At 40.2% G+C, this 16,001-nt stretch overlaps 1 protein-coding gene across 1 annotated transcript; it reads right to left on the bottom strand.

The window, feature by feature from the left end:
- Positions 1–243: 243 nt before the first annotated feature.
- On the bottom strand, positions 244–16,000 carry LOC144042633 (polycomb protein suz12-B-like). Its single transcript, XM_077555463.1, has 17 exons — positions 15,776–16,000; positions 12,619–15,137; positions 12,174–12,220; positions 12,004–12,068; positions 10,376–10,444; positions 9,456–9,505; positions 9,298–9,383; positions 7,475–7,727; positions 5,989–6,091; positions 5,795–5,903; positions 5,539–5,722; positions 5,357–5,451; positions 4,018–4,161; positions 3,779–3,936; positions 2,888–3,086; positions 2,634–2,713; positions 244–2,558 (listed from the first exon to the last, which is right to left on the bottom strand). Exons 2-17 carry the CDS (start codon positions 12,782–12,784, stop codon positions 2,240–2,242), a joined length of 2,127 nt encoding a protein of 708 aa, XP_077411589.1. The 5' UTR covers positions 12,785–15,137; positions 15,776–16,000; the 3' UTR covers positions 244–2,239.
- Between the last annotated feature and the right edge of the window lies 1 nt (position 16,001).

Here is a 16,001-nt window from a genome sequence, read left to right as displayed (position 1 = left end):
CAAAAACTAAAGCTGGAGGGTTATGGCTCTGTAATAATTAAAAAAAAAAGTTTTGTTGTAAAGAACGTTGAAAGCCGTACTAAAATATAAAGAAAAAAACATGACTATCAACTGTACATATATTAGCATTTATCAATGAAATGTGGATTTTGTTGTTGCAAAAATTCCTCTGATTATCTGAATACAAAAACATTTTACACATTTTGAAAAAAATGCTAGTAATAATTTTAGTGAGAGACTTGAAAGTATTAAAAAGATGTGCTCTTTTTAATAAAAAAACAAGTTGGTAGCAGACTGCTCATACATGTGCAAAAAAATAATCCTGCCGCTATGGCATGAGTCACACAAATAAACGCAGTTAGCACATAGCCACGTCCCATGCTGAGCTAACATGAATGGTGTCAAGAGTGAGGTTTCAGTATCAAGAGTGGAATTTTAGGTAATTCAAACATTCTCAAATGGTATTTTTGTTCTTTTCTCTGTGAAAATTAATGATGGGACCAGCAAGGGTGGGTGACAAACAAATGTTCTGGAAGAATGCAACATTAAGGCACTTGTGCTCAGTGCTGGCTTCACTATTGATTTTGGACTTGGATTTTCTGCTGACCACTCAAATTAAAGATTTGATGTTAAAGTTTGGCAAAAGGCAACATCGGCTCAGAGGGAAGAAAACAGATTCTGGATCAGATCTTCGCGAGAAAAAACTAATGTAGCACCGTTGAATGAGACATTATGAGAAGGTCGGCAAGAAGAAAAAGATGATCTCTGATGTCCTGATAACATATTGCTATGTTCGAGTTGACCCAGGTTAGACTCAAACGGATCCTGCATTCCTCTTTGGTGGGTCCAAGTGTTTCAGGACAAAGTTTTACAGTTTTTGGGAGAAAAAAACTGAACGTTTGATCAAGAATTCGTTAATCTTAACATTCCAAAAATCAAACAAAAAGTCAATTTTGTGTTTTTGTGAAGGTTTTAGACTAACACCATTAGGAAGATGAACAAAATCATTTGTCTTGAGATAAACACAAAAACATGTTTGGGTGTCTCCCTCACCCAGAAAACATCACATTTAGAGATCTGCAAGGAGTTGTGGTTGTCCTTCTGTCAGGAACAGGTGTCTCCTTGAACCAGAATTAGGTAACAAAAAAAAAAGTAAATTGGATTAACGTTCCAACCAAAAAGTCTACTTTGCAATTGTGCAAAGATTTCTGGTCACTCCACCATGATTGTTCAGCCAGAACCAGGGACAAACTCTTCCAAGCCATGGGAAGAAGAGGAAACCATGAAGTCCTGGTGTCTCCTTCATCCAGAATCAAAAGTTCAAACATTTGCTTATTGTTGCAAACAAAGCGTCTAGTTTCTGATTCTGCAAAGGTTTCTGGTCACTCCACTGTTGTTGGTTGGTCAGGAATGTGGACAAAGTCATCAAGTCTTGGGATGAAGAGAATAACAAGAAGTTCTGGTTGTTCATAACAAAGGGAAAAATGTAATTTTCTGGGATCCAGAATTCTTCAGTCATGACATCCTAAAAATCACAAAGGTAGAGAGTTACAGTTCCAAACCCACAGTTCAGTTTAGAGTTTCTTGTAACTTGGACAAGGATTTGGGAAAGCAGGAACAGTGATGGTCTGGTCTCTCCTAGATCCAGAATCAGTCTTTGAGTGCTAAAAGTTGTCTTAACCCTTTAAAAAAAAAAAAAAAAAAGTTGTGTGGGATTTCTCATCACGCCACACTCATTGGTCCGTTCACATTTCCAACCAACATCAGCGACATGGAACGTTTGCTTAAGTTTTGGGGTGACAAAGAGGAAAAAACATGATTTCGAATTTTTTTTTTTGTCTTAAAGACCGGAATGGCCCCAAAACTGGATTGAAGGTTTAAAACCCGAAAGTTAATTTTGGGGTTTCTGCCAACATGGACAAAGTTTTCAAGTTTTGGGATAACAAAACAAGAAAACGTGCTGTTCTGGAGCCTCCTTGATCCAGAATCATTTTGGAGCTCAGAAGGTTAGGCCAAAGGTTCCAAACAAAGTCAAGTTTGGGGTTTCTGGTTGCCCACCCCAACAAAAAGGTCAGTTAGGAACATAGACAAAATCGTCAAGATTTAGGATAGACTGGAAAACAAGGCTGTTCTGGTGTCTCTGCGAGCTACAATTCTTACAAGTCTTGATGGCCCAAATCAGCATGGAGCCTCCAAACCCAAAGTTCAGTTGGGGTTCCGCCATTGGTCGCGTTAAAACTCAGTTCCGACTCTCCTGCCACCTGCAGGCGTCTTCAGACTCGGACGGCTCCTGGTCTGTGTCCATCTGAGACTCCACCGCCGTCTCCCATTCTTCCTCCTCCTCCTCGTCTTCCTCCTCCGGGTGTTTGTCCTTGTGCGCCACCGCCTGGAGTCGGGCCATGGCCCTGTCGATGGTTTTGGTGGTGACCAGGTTGAAGTCGTGCATGCTGACCAGGTGCAGCAGGAAGTTGCGGCACAGGTTTTGGCGCACGAGGTGATGGCAGTGCAGATCTGTGAAGAGCAGGCAGGCCTCATTCATCTGGTGGTCGGCGATGAAGCTGCGGGGGGGAAAAAATGTCGTGAGCGCGAGATGGCGGCGAGCATAGTAGGTTAACGCTAACTTGGGTACAAACCCATGTTTCATGACGTGAAGGTTCCACAGCTTCATGACCTCCTTTTCGCCCTCGTTCACATCCGTGAAGTCTTCGATTTGCTGCAGGTGTGCAAGAAACACCACCAACACACACACACACACAAAAACCCATCAATGGACAAATTCAAGCACCACTATTGATCGGCACAATTAATCGCAACTCATTCAAGCCCAACTAACGCTGCCTAAACTACGGTTACATTCATTCAAAAACAATGTCGTTGTAGTAGTAACCTTGACGGTCTTCTCCTTGAGCCAGTCGGGGTCCCTCTCATCCTCGCTGTCCACGTCCATCTCCTGCGGCGGTCTGGGCACGCAGCTGTCGCTCCTGAAGTACAGCCTGTTGTGTCCGCTCACGCACGACCTGAGACGCTCGTGCTCGCCGTCCTCGCAATCCAAGAACTCGGACAGACTCGGCTTGCTGCGCTTGGGCCTGGACCAACATCAGACATTTACCGTACAAGTCCAATCGGAGGTAGGGGGGAGTCGCACGTCTTAGCTTTCGAGAAAGTGCCAACTTACTGAAGTGACATACATTTTCTATATATATATATATATTTTTTTTTTTTAAGTGGTAAAAATCGGGATATTTCTGTTTTTTTTTAAAATACATTACAACTATAATGGTATTCAAATGTACAAAAAAAAGGTTGATTTCTGATTTTTCCCTCTGTTGCTGAAACAATTACTAAGACAATGTAAAAGAGTCAAATGATCTGCCTGTAATTCATCTTTATCTTTATTGAATGCATATGGGTTGTTCTTTTGTTTGATGAGTTTTTCATCATGGTGTCTTATTTCGTACTCATTAGTATTGTTATTTTATTTCATTATTAATAGTGTTTTTATTCATTGTTTCATTATTTATAAACCAATAAATGGTTATCTGAATGTTATTCTGTCAAATATTGGAATCAGCATCAGCCTAAAAAAATAAATAAAAATATATATATATATCCATAATGTTTGGGCCCTAGTTCATACTAAACCATCTTTGCTAGTAGATGCCACAAGATGATGTCAAAACACTACTTTTGTCTATAAATAACGCTCCAAACTCACGTCAACGGTTTGCTGCCACCAAAACGATAACTTATTTATTTCTCTATCATGTAACTGGGGTACCTGCAGACCAGGACACGAGTGACGGCCGCCCTCTTGACGGGTCCGTTTCGGCTGAAGGCGAACCCCGGCTGGCCGTGGACTTCCTGAGGGTTCCCCGCGTACGAGACGCCGTGGCTCTCGTTGACGGACACCTCGATCTTGGCTCCCTTGGGGTGAGGCTGCACAGCAGCAACATTGACCAGCGGTTAGCCACATTTCCATGAGGTGGTTTATTTATTGGGGGAGCGGCATCCACCCACCACATAGTTGAAGATGAAGCGCGAGTGAGACAGTTTGAGGTGTTTGATCAGACTGTACAGCTTCCTGCAGTTGAGAGTGCACCAAGGACAGTGAAGGTCGTCTCTGGCCTCAGTCTGCTGACGACTATTGTTGTTGTACTGGAACTACAGACAAAAAACATGCATGGTAGAAACTACTAACTAGTCAGGTTTACCCGGTAGAACATGACTAGTAGTTGACATGTACTGACGCCCACCTGGTAGGAGGTGAAGGCTACTGATAGGTAGTTTTATGTGGTAGGTAAGTTTACTCATAGCTTACCCAGTCAAGGTGAAGTTTAATTGCTGGGGGTGAAGTTTACAAGCAGTTTTCCTAGTAGAGAATGAAATTTGCTATTCCTTTACCATTAGTTTACATGCTAGAAAATGCACCTTTACCTGGTAGAAGATGAAATTTACAAGTAGATGATCTGGTAGAAAGTGACATTTGTCATGTTGTAGTCAACATGGTAGAAGGTTAAATTCATTGGTGGTTTACCTGCTAAAAGTTGTAAGTTTGCTAGTAGTTTGGTTGAAGGCAAAGTTGACTAGTAGCTTACCCAGTAAAGAAGAGTTTTAATAGCAGTATACTCTGTAGAAGGTGAAGTTATCCGAAAGAAGATCAAGTTTACTCGTGGTGCACCAACTACAATGTCATGTTCACTACTAGGAGGAGAGGAAGTTTTAAAATATTACCTGGTAGAAAGTAAGTTTACAAGTAGTTGATACCTGGTAGAATATTGTGTTAACTGGATGAAAGTAAAGTTTACTTGCTGTCCATCTGGTAATAATAATAATAATAATAATAATAATAATAATAATGCATCAGCTTTATAAAAGTTTATAATTACTAGTTCTTTGCCCAGTGAAAGGTAGAAGTTAACCATAATTTACTTGGTAGAATATATACTTTTATTTGCAGTTTACTGTACCTGGTTGAAGTTGATTGGCAGCTTACCTTGTAAAAAATAAAATAAAAATAAATTCATAGAGGGTGATTTCATAGTTGGTTTAATAGCATATTTAGATGGTAGAAAATGAATTTTAGTCGTAGTTCACCTTGTTGAAGGTGACGTTTATGGGTAGTTTACCAAGTAGAACTTAAGGCAAGGTTTTCTAGTAGTTTACCCACTAGAAGGTGATTACTAGTTTAAGTGTTGTTTAAACAGTAGAAGACGTAGTTTACTAGTTGTTTACCTGGTAGGAGTATAAACTGACTCATATATTACCCTGAAGGCAAAGTTTTAGTTGTACTTTACCTGGTCCAAGGTGATTACGACTAGTCATTGACCTGATATAAGATGTTTTATTTGCACTTTACCTGGTAAAAGATGCGTAGTTTGGGTCGAGGTTCTGCTGGGACATGTTCTCTGGTTCTGGTGTGGATTTTGTCTGAGTCGATGGTTTCTTTCACAGCTGAGGCAAGCATGTGGCCAATCAGTCCAAAACCTTCTACAGCCTCCTCACATGATCATCTTGTTAATCACATCTTGAGGGTCTCACCCAGTGTGGCGTGTGCCGCGTTCCTCAACGTGTTGGCTGCTTTGCTCTCCCGGTTGGCGTCAGAGTTGCGCGTTGCCAGAGGTTTGGCAACGGGAGCCGTAGAATCGTCGCAGACGTCACTGGTCCAACGCAGAGTGAAGTGAAGGGTCGGACCGTCACAGAACGCCTCCAATGGAGGTATGTGCTACACGCACACACAACACCACAAATTTTCTGACAATCACATCCACACAACACGCACAAAAAACTCCCTTACCTTTGTGTCCAGTATTGTTTCCCATGTTGCCGTCATGTTGTTTAGAGGACACAACTGTGTTAACTCTTGCATTGAAACTTCATAGTCGCCGTCCAGCAGCTGCAGACGTCTGAAAACGCACAACATACATTCATTATATTGACATATTTATGTATAATAAACAAACATTTTGTGTGTTTGACTCTGTACATCACCTGTTCTTATCAAAGACCATCATCTGCGCCACCAGCATGCTTTCTCCGTCCTCCCTGACGGTGGCGCTCCGTCTCTTCTTGTCCAACGGTTCCTCAGACAACTCTGGATTGGGAAAATCATTTCTAACATCTTCCTTCTCACTCACTTTTTGTGCACAATGGAATTAACATCAGAATTTGGATTTGTATGACAAAAACGGGATACAATTGGAAATGGGATTGTTGTATAACAAATTTGAATTAAATTGAAAATGGGATTGAGAGATAAGGGAAAAAAAGATTAAAATGTGAAATATTAAAATGTGAAAAAGACTACAGTTGGAAAGAGATAATAATAATAATAATAGTAATAATAATAACCTAAAATCAGAAATCCGATTTTAGTTAAAATAAATAAATAATAATGCTTACAATCAGACCTTGTGGATTTCTGTGAAAAATTCAATTATAATCACAAATAAGATTTTTCTGGGAAAAAAATCACTTCAAATCAGAAAACTGATTTTTGTGGGGGGAAAAGTATGTGAGTAATGTTAGATGTATGTGTGGGGGGAGGGGGGGGTGAAATCATATTTCTGTGACAAACAGTGCTCAAAATCTGATTTTTGCGAAACACTAATTTTAATAGAATTTTTGAGAAATCATTTTAAATAGTTTTTTTCGGGGGTGGAGCTACAAATCCGATTTTTATGAAAAACAATGCTTGCATTTTTTATTTTTTTTTTAAAGACAGATTTGGTAAATAGTATGAACAGTAATTTCTGGACTATGAGGTGCACCTGACTATAAGCCGTGCTAGCTAAATTTGGGGAATACTCGAGTGTGTTACACATATAAGCCGCACCTGACTGTAAGCCGCAGGTGTTGTAAGCCGCAGGTGTTTTAATGTTACAGCACCGGCTTCCCGCTAATTTCTTTCCCATAATGAGGGTGCAAATTGTCTCGCTCTGTCTCTCCTACTGTATTTGGCCTGACGCTCGTGCGCTGCCTTTATAGTGCGCCCCCTTGTATTCTGATGGATAAGCCGCACCTTTGTATTAGCCGCAGGGTCAAATGCAAGTAGAAAAAAAAAAAGTAGCGGCTTATAGTTCAGAAATTACTGTATTTAGACTGCTTTTTATATAGCGCTTTTATCTACACCATATGGTGGCCAAAGCGCTTTACAATGCCTCACATTCACACGCCAGTGGTCGGCTGCTGCCATGCAGGGCGCTGCCAGGTCCATTGGAAGCAAATCGGGGTTCAGTGTCTTGCTCAAGGACACTTCAACATGGTCACAAGGGCTGAGAATCGAACCCGCAACCTCACAGTTGGGAGACGACCATGCTACCACTGAGCCATGCCACGCCAATTTGAATAGTATTATTTCTGAAAGAAATCTTTTAAAAATCAGATTTTCCGGGCGGTGGGGAATTAAAATGTGAGATGAGATTTGTGTGTGTGTGTTGTTGTTTTTTTAAGTCCATCCGAATGTTTCTGTGCTGACCTCTGTGGTGGCGCGCCTCTCCATTTGCACGTCCATTGAGGGGCAGCCCGTGGTCATATCCGGGCTGTGACACTCTGAAAAGCAGCGAGTAGGACTTGACCAGGTGTGAATGGCTGGCTTCAAACTCGCTGCTCGGGACCAGCAGGTACGGAAAGCTTCCGGAATGTCCCGGACCGCCAGCAGAAGTCAAGTCTGGGTTGAGTGGAACTTGCTTCTTTCCAGCTGGAACCTGCTTGACCGGACAGCTCACATCCTGGAAAGGAAGGCCCATACTCGTGTTAATCAAGCTTGACTGATTCAAGGTTAGACAAACTTAAGCAGAGCTGTTTGTTTTAGTGTCTCACAACAGTGAGCACACTCCCACACTTTTTTCATGGGATAACACTGAAGAGATAAGACTTTGCTACAAATGTAACATACTCTGTACGCGTCATGAATAATAGTACAGTGTTCCCTCACCATAACGCGGTTCACTTTTTACGGTATCGCAGATTTTTTTTGGTGTGCAATCTTGCATGTTTTTTTTTTTACAGTAATGTACGTATTTGATCAAATTTATAAAGGTTTGAACATTGAAATTTTTTTAAACAAGAGAAAAATGTAAGAAAATGTAAATGCCTCGATGAAAAGTGTATAAACTGTGCTGAGGGGTTTTAGAGCCTTAAAACATTCATAATAAATGGAAAACATAAAGCTAACTACTTCGCAGATTTCATTTATTGCGGGTATTTTTTGGAACCTAACCCCAGCGGAAAACGAGGGAACACTGTACAACTTTACTGTTCCCTTAACATAGCACACAACCATTAAGACCCAAAACACTGGCAACAAAAGTGAGTACACCCCTAAATGAAAATGTCACAATTGTGCCCAGTTAGCCATTTCCCCTCTCTGGTGACATCTAACTCATTCATGTTACAAGATATCAGGTGTGTTAAATTTGACATTATTTGGTGATGTTTCATTAAAAAAATGTATAAAGTATAAAGCATGACAAACGATAACATATGCTTTGCAAATTTGACTAAATTCTTTAGTTAGGAGCATACTTACAGTATATTAGCCAGAAAATGAGAGTGGGCCAACTAAAATTTTTTAATTAAATGCAAAAATGATTCAAGACTTTGCATATTTTTCTGATGAATACTGGTCTAAATGAAGGTTTGTCCTTTATGACACCTAGCAATTAGCACTTGATGTGAGTCATCAGTACAGCACCAGAACAACTCCCATTTGCAATATGACCACACTCATGAAATAAGGCTTCACCTCCTGCAAAAACACCCCCGAAAGTCAGGTTTAGAGAGTGAGAGAAATCATAAAGTAAGTAGGGCTTCTGATAGGGAGTTAACGATGATTTTGTCATTTATCCTTTTTTGTGGCACACTAACACATTTTATGGATGTTTGGACTTGGACCACTATTGCACTAAATTTCTATTCCTAATCCCAAACGGGGTCCAATTTATGAAACTGAAGATGACATGACAGTGCCTCAGTTATGGATAAAAGTGCAAGCAAAATAACTGAATATCAACATCCAATACGACTCAAGTCCAAAATCATATTTGGTAAAACGCCAAAGTCTGAGGAAAACAACAATCTCTGTAAAAATAAATAAATAAATAAACATATCCAGAAGATGCAAACATTTCTATATCAATCCCCAGATTTTATTCAAGTCTTAAAACTTGAGATCACTCTCCTGCAAAATGACAACAATTAAGTTAGCCCACTGTGGTTCAGTGGCTCAACTAGGAATGAAAGAAAAAAAACTTCATTGATTGGTTGACTTGATTATTTGATGACATCATCCCACCTCACCTTCCTCCTCTTGTGACAGACTTTGACCAGAAAAACCTCCAGAGACACAGAGTTCTGCTCGTTCTCGCAATCCTGAGACGGTTGCCCTGGCCACAACAAAAAGCAACAAGTCAACCAGTGAACTGGTTGGAACGAGAGCAAATGGGATGCAAACTTACCTGATTTGTGGAAGAAGCCAGTGAAGGTGAGCTGCAGATTGGGCGCCAAGCTGGTGAGAAAAGCGCATCGAGTTGGGCAGATTTGCATTCATGCGAGTCAAGAGATGTCAACATTGCGTATATAAAAGAAACCCACTTACGGCAAAACCCACAGGCTTAATGCTAACAACATAAAATGACAAACTTGATATGCTAACAAACAGCATTTACAGTATGTGGCGGTGTTAAGCAACTGATATCTGAACACATCAACACATGTAGACAGACAATACAACAGTGCTCACCCGCATATACAGCACAGTATTCTCCACCCTCTGAATCAGTTGTGAAACTCGTGATTGTGTCTAGATGACTGCATTATACTGCCCCCGGTGGCCAAGTCGTGCACACCAAAAGATGCCGCAACCAATAAGCTTTTTGAAGCACAAACTGATTCTAATTATGCTATATTAACTTTTAATAAAGTAAAATATTAGAATTATTAATAAGGAATATTAAAGGAACTTTGAGATGAAAGGGTTTTGCGTTATAACCCTGGTCAGGCAATTAATACAACTCACATCACACTGGCACTACTGGATTTATAATTTCTTTATAATAAATGAACCAATTATTTAATACAAAAATTACTTCTTCTTTTTTTTTTTTTACTAATACTTTATCATCATTTAACTGATTTTTTAACACATTGATTAACTAATTACAAAAAAAAGAAAAGAAATTAAAAGCAAGTAAAAATTTGTATGGAAAATGTGTATTTATACTGATTGAAGAGTGAATTACAGTGCAACTTGCATCGTGGCCAAGTGGTGCAGTGACCAACCAGAAAAAATGGAGCCGCAGTGGAACAGACATGATCCCCTCCCAAAATAATCAGACCAAGTCAACATGGTTGGACCTTGGCGGAGGTCTCTTCTTACCCACGTGTCTCTTGGTCTCCTTGCATCTTTTCCACTCTGAAGAGCAGGTCGTCCACTTTGGAGCTTTTCCTGGGCAAACAAACGACACGTTAGCAACATTTGGAGATCTCCGCTAACGTGCACCTTGTTGTCACCCGACCGAGACATCTTTTGTCCTAATAACACCGTGGAAAAGGGATGAAAGAAAACACACCGAGCGACATGCCTGAAATCGGCTGAACTGGATGTTCGCGGGATGATCACATGATTTTCAGTTGATTGGTATCGGCTGACAAAGACGAGACATGGCTATTTTCAGAATTTTTCTTTTGTCAAAAAAATAACAAAAACCCCAAAGTCCAAACATCTTTCAAAAACACACATACAGATGAACTGTACATGGAGATAGACAATGCGCTAATATTTGACTAAACATTATATTCGTTGTTCTTTGTCTTTCTACATGTTTTGCTGCATCACTTGTTGAAACAATTGTTGCCTAAAGGTTCATAACGCGCTAGCGACCCGTTAGGAAAAGCGGTAAAAAAAATAAAAAAAAGAATGAACACTGCGACACTGATACTATTTGTTAGCCTTGCATTGTTTGTTAGCATTAAGCATTACCATGGCGAAGTTGTGTATATATGTTTTATGAAATCCTCCTTGCTTTATCTTTAGTTGTAAACCTCAACAGGGATTTGAATTAAACAGGCAGAAGGCTTTTCTTTGAAGATTTGTTCACTTTCAAACAGTTCATTATTGTGAAGCAACTTGAATTGAGTCCGCTACAATCCCTAGCGTTACCGTCTCAAATTTTTGTTCATAAAAAATGAATAAATAAAATTGCCCGAGCTATGGTTCGTATCTTGAAAACAGGAAAGTCAGGTCATTTCTAAGTTTAAGTGAAATTTCTATTATTTGTATTATTTATTTGCTTCAATTGGCATTTGTAACTCCTTAATAAAATGCTCTGACAGGATGTTATATACTAAACATTTAAAATACTGACACACGTGTTTTTGGAGGCTCTGTTGGGGGGGAAAAAACTGTCATGAGGTGACAAAATGTGATGACAACTTGAGCCGTAGGTCATATTACAGTGTGAAATATTAGTGCTAGCCAAATACTTTTTTTACACAGAAAAAAAATGCATGCACACATTTGACCATTATTTGTGTATTTCTTAAGAGACTATCACTGTGTTTTATAGTGTGCAGCTGCTTTCTGAGGCTCACATACTTAGGTATTATTTTCAAACACTTTTAACTGGTTGATTTGTTCGAGATGCAAAGACGGCCTGTGGAGTTAAGTGAAAACACCTGTGCAGACCTAATGTGAAGCACTTGTATAGCACGAGTCAGAAAACACTTCAGGTTTGTGCCTGTAGTTTGCACTTCACTTTCATTGGCAACTAATTGCATGCGGAAGGAAGTGAAAGTTGAACCGCTGCCGTCTGACAAAGAAGATGATATACATATCAGAGTGAACAACGGAGCTCAATTGCCAGAGGATAAACACTTAGTCTGTGTGGTAAAATAATTAGTCCAGGTGAGCATGTGATAATAGCAAAAACAAACAAACAAAAAAAACATTTGATTTTCAGTAAAATAAAACGGAAACCAAGTAAAGCAACATTTTGTGGTTGTTACCTCTTGCCTTTCTTCCTCGAGTTCCTGTGTGACATGTACGTGAGAGTCCTGTGCAGGAATATGGGCTAAAATTGGAAAGGAAAGAAGGATATTGTCAGAGTAATTCCATGTCAACAATTTGTTTTTAATGAACCCTAAAAAAATACTGTAATGTGTCACGAAAAACTCACAGCGATCAAGTTCCTGGTGCGGAGGAACCTGTAGATTTGGGTCGGTTCTGCAACCCAAGCCGCCCCCACCAAAAAAAAGAACATTTATTGTCTATAACCATCAACAGTTTGAGATTTCTTACTTTGTAACTAAATTGTTAATTCGTGTCATTTTGGCTGGAATATTATAAAGTACAGTACTGTACTTCATTCTTTTTCATGTTTAAAAAAAATTAACTAATGAAATATTTTTAGTAATGTCAATAGAAACAACACAGTTTGAAGGAATGTTAGATAAAGAAATGATTGAAAAAGAAGATATGATGGTGGTGGTAGTAATATAGTCCAAAGCAGAGCTTATGGGTAAAGCACGTTCATTACCTCCTTCATTTATGTAATCACCACTTCAACAAAACCACAACAAACGTGTTTAACGAATTAAATAACTCATGACGTTAAAACTCACTCTCGAAGGCCTGCAGGAACAACTCGTGGTCGGCTTGGACGAGCTGCATGTTGGGTTTCTTCGCGTCGGAGGAGGACAGCGAGTACAGTCCATTCGCCCTCGCCCCTGACCCACCAGAAGTCACCGGGTGGCCTCCAGCCGAGGTACCGTGCCTGTGTGGAGCCATCCGCCGGAACCAGGGGACCCTTTTCGGCTTTTGCTTGTTCGGAGAGAAAGAAACTTGCCGGTTTTCTTTGTCAAAAAGAAAGGGGGGGAAAGGAGTAGCGGCGTCTCCGGAAAAGGCTGCAGACAATTAAACACAGCTGCGGGGGCTTTTAATTATCAATATTATTTTATTATTTTTACATGTCCAAGCGAGACCCCAGATAGGCGTTCCGGCGCGGTTTAGTTAAAAAAGACGGCGGAGAAGCTCCAAATGCGGGAGACGAGAGCCACCCGACGCCGCCGCTCGGTAGCTAACTTCCTTAGCCCGGCTATCGAGCACGAAGCGACTCTCCGCCTTCGCCATAGAAAGAAAAATAGGAAAAACGACAATAAATTAAAACACAGACACGCGCGCGCATTTAATGCACATTGAGTGAGGTTTAAATTTACAATTTCAAACTAATTTCTGTAAATCGTTGATTGAGCGCCTTTTGCCAACTTGAGGTACCGTATCACTATCGCGGCAAGTCAGAGCAAAAATAATCAGTTTTCCGGTTAGAGTTTTCAAGACAAAAGTAATGATTGCTATCAACACGCTATATTGTGTTATTCGTACAAACAACTTGTTTATCTCACAATAAAACGTAATAAATGAATATTAACTTATTTCTATAAATCTAATTACAATTACTATGTGCTATTATCTAGTCAACTCATTACTTTTATTTTGGCGACCGATAACTCCTATTCCCTTTTCAAAACCTTACATAAAGCTGTCTAGAACGCGTCCACTTTTTATATGCATTGAAAGATCCCGCCTTCCGAGTGCTAAAGCCAATCACCCCACTTGTTTGTGAAGCGCGGTCATTTGATTGGCGGGAGCGTTCGCCTTTTCAAGACATTAAAGAGGCGTTTATGATAATAAATAATAAATAAATAATAATAAACGCGTGTTTTTATGTTACTTATATAGAGGTTTTAGAAGTTTTAAATGTGATTACAGTAGCGCGTGTGGGAGGACAATTTTAATAACCTTGCAAAAGCCAGATTGATATTGTGATTCACTCAAGGGAGTTCTCTACAATATCAATCTGGGACTGCTCCAAGGTGATTTACACGGGAAAGGCGGGACATTCTGTACAATACTTCGAGCTGATTGGACGACGCGGCATCGTGCACGTTTGTTTTGACCAATCACGGCCACGGATGAAAACGTCTTCGTTCTCGTAGAAGGGGAGAAAAAAGCAAAAATACATTAACCAGCTAAAAATTCACGAAGCGGCTCTCGCTGTTCAGCATTAAACAAGAAAACGCTGAGTAATTATGCAAGAACAGAATTAATTGCAGCATCCATTCGTCCACGTGAACTCACAAATACCTCGAGTATTCAGCTTGCAGAGCAAGGTTGGAATTTTAAGGCTGAAACTATACAACTTTTCTTTTGCTTTATCCATTTGTATTATATGCATGCAGTGTTTTACATTATATGCATCATGTGGATTGTGTTGCAATACCTTTACGAGTTTAAATTGTTTTAATAAGTTTAAATTTGTATATGTGTGAGGGGTATTTTAAGGCTTAAACTGTATTTATGTGGTCTTTTTATAAGATTTTAATGCCTTACAAGGTAAACAATGTGTTTGTACATTAAAAAATAAACAAAATTAATAATTTATTTCTGATTAGCTTTTATTATTCGAACATACTCCCTTTTAAAGTAGCCATCCATGTTAGTCGTTTGTCACAACAACATAATACACTATTGCACTCTACAGAGAAATTTCATAGTTAAAAATAAACAAAAACAACAGAAAAATCTAGGCAAGAAGTTGCAGCTTGACTAACTTGTTGGTCAAATGTGTGACGAGCTGCATTTCTAACTCGTGATAAAATCTTCAAAATTACCCGACATTTCTTTCTTATCTTGCCTGGGAGGTGGGTAGATAGATGTCATAGCAGCCAGAAGACTAATCAGTGCACTTTCTGTCTCGGCATTGGCATGTAAGTTAGCTTAATGGAGCCTTGGGTGGCAAGTCGTCAGTCACAGAAGTGAAAATCAGTAACAGTTAACACACAAAATAACAACTTTGGTCCGTTCCGTTGCCTTTTAGTCATCGTGAGCGTGCACAGGTCATCTTCTTCATTCTCATCAGTGCTTCCTCCACAGGATGTACGTCATGATTAGGATGAGGCCTGCCGACAGGCCCGCGATGACAAACTGGTGTATGGAGAGCACGTTCTCCAACGTGTGTATCCTCTCCTCCATGGCGCTGGTATGGAAGTAGTCGTATATCCCCGCCGTGATGCTCCACAGCGCCCACACGGCGTCTAACACCAGTGGCATCGCGGACAGACTCGGCGGTTACGTGGTGCCTCTGGAAGAGATATTTTGCTAAATAGGCCAATCTCAACCCTAATGATGGTGCAATTATGCTGTAATATTCATTTTATGCACAGAAGTGCCTTAGATACAAGTTTAAAGGGATACTTGAATGACTCATTCCGCCATTTTTAGCAGTAAGAAGTTATTATTTTGTGTATATTCAATTTGATAACTTCAATTGTTTTCCCCATGTACAAGTAATACATTTAAAAACACATGTCACCACTTGCTGTCGACTGAAAATGACATCACATGTGCTCAGGGCTCAGGTAAGGACCAATCATGTCTCAGTTTGCAAATGACCAAACTCAGAAAACAGGTGTCCCAATTATTTAATAGACGCCACCCCCGCTTTGCTGGATTATGTGTGAAAAGCACAAGCAGATAAATGTTTGGACCTATGTTAAGGCTCAAGTGCGGCAATGAAGCAGAAACTGTGTGAAACAGGCCCTTTTATGTTGCATTATTTGGAAACTAGGGGTTGTTAATGATGCTATTATGTGATGTACTGCATTTCAGTTTAGCGAGAAGTTTATAAAATCGCTTCGCCTTCCAACATGTTGATAAGCTAACCCGTTAGCCCCCAACAAGCTACCACGACTCAAAACAACAACAACAAATATTACTCACCGCATCCGGCGACTTCACTCCTGATTTTCCCGAGGGTGCAACGCAGCCTCCCCACCTCCCGACGAGACGAGCAGGCAGCGTTCAAGACATCACAACTCGTCCAGAGAACAGAGCACTTTTCTGTGGACGGACATCGCCCTTCCCGGTCCCGAGTAGCTCCTACAGCTACGCCTTTCTACTTCCGGGTGTGTCATATGACATCAGTTCTTCTCCTCCAATGGCGACA

Source organism: Vanacampus margaritifer, chromosome 2 (assembly GCF_051991255.1).
Source record: "Vanacampus margaritifer isolate UIUO_Vmar chromosome 2, RoL_Vmar_1.0, whole genome shotgun sequence".
NCBI classification, from domain to species: domain Eukaryota; kingdom Metazoa; phylum Chordata; class Actinopteri; order Syngnathiformes; family Syngnathidae; genus Vanacampus; species Vanacampus margaritifer.
This window is presented reverse-complemented; position numbering and strand designations above follow the sequence as displayed.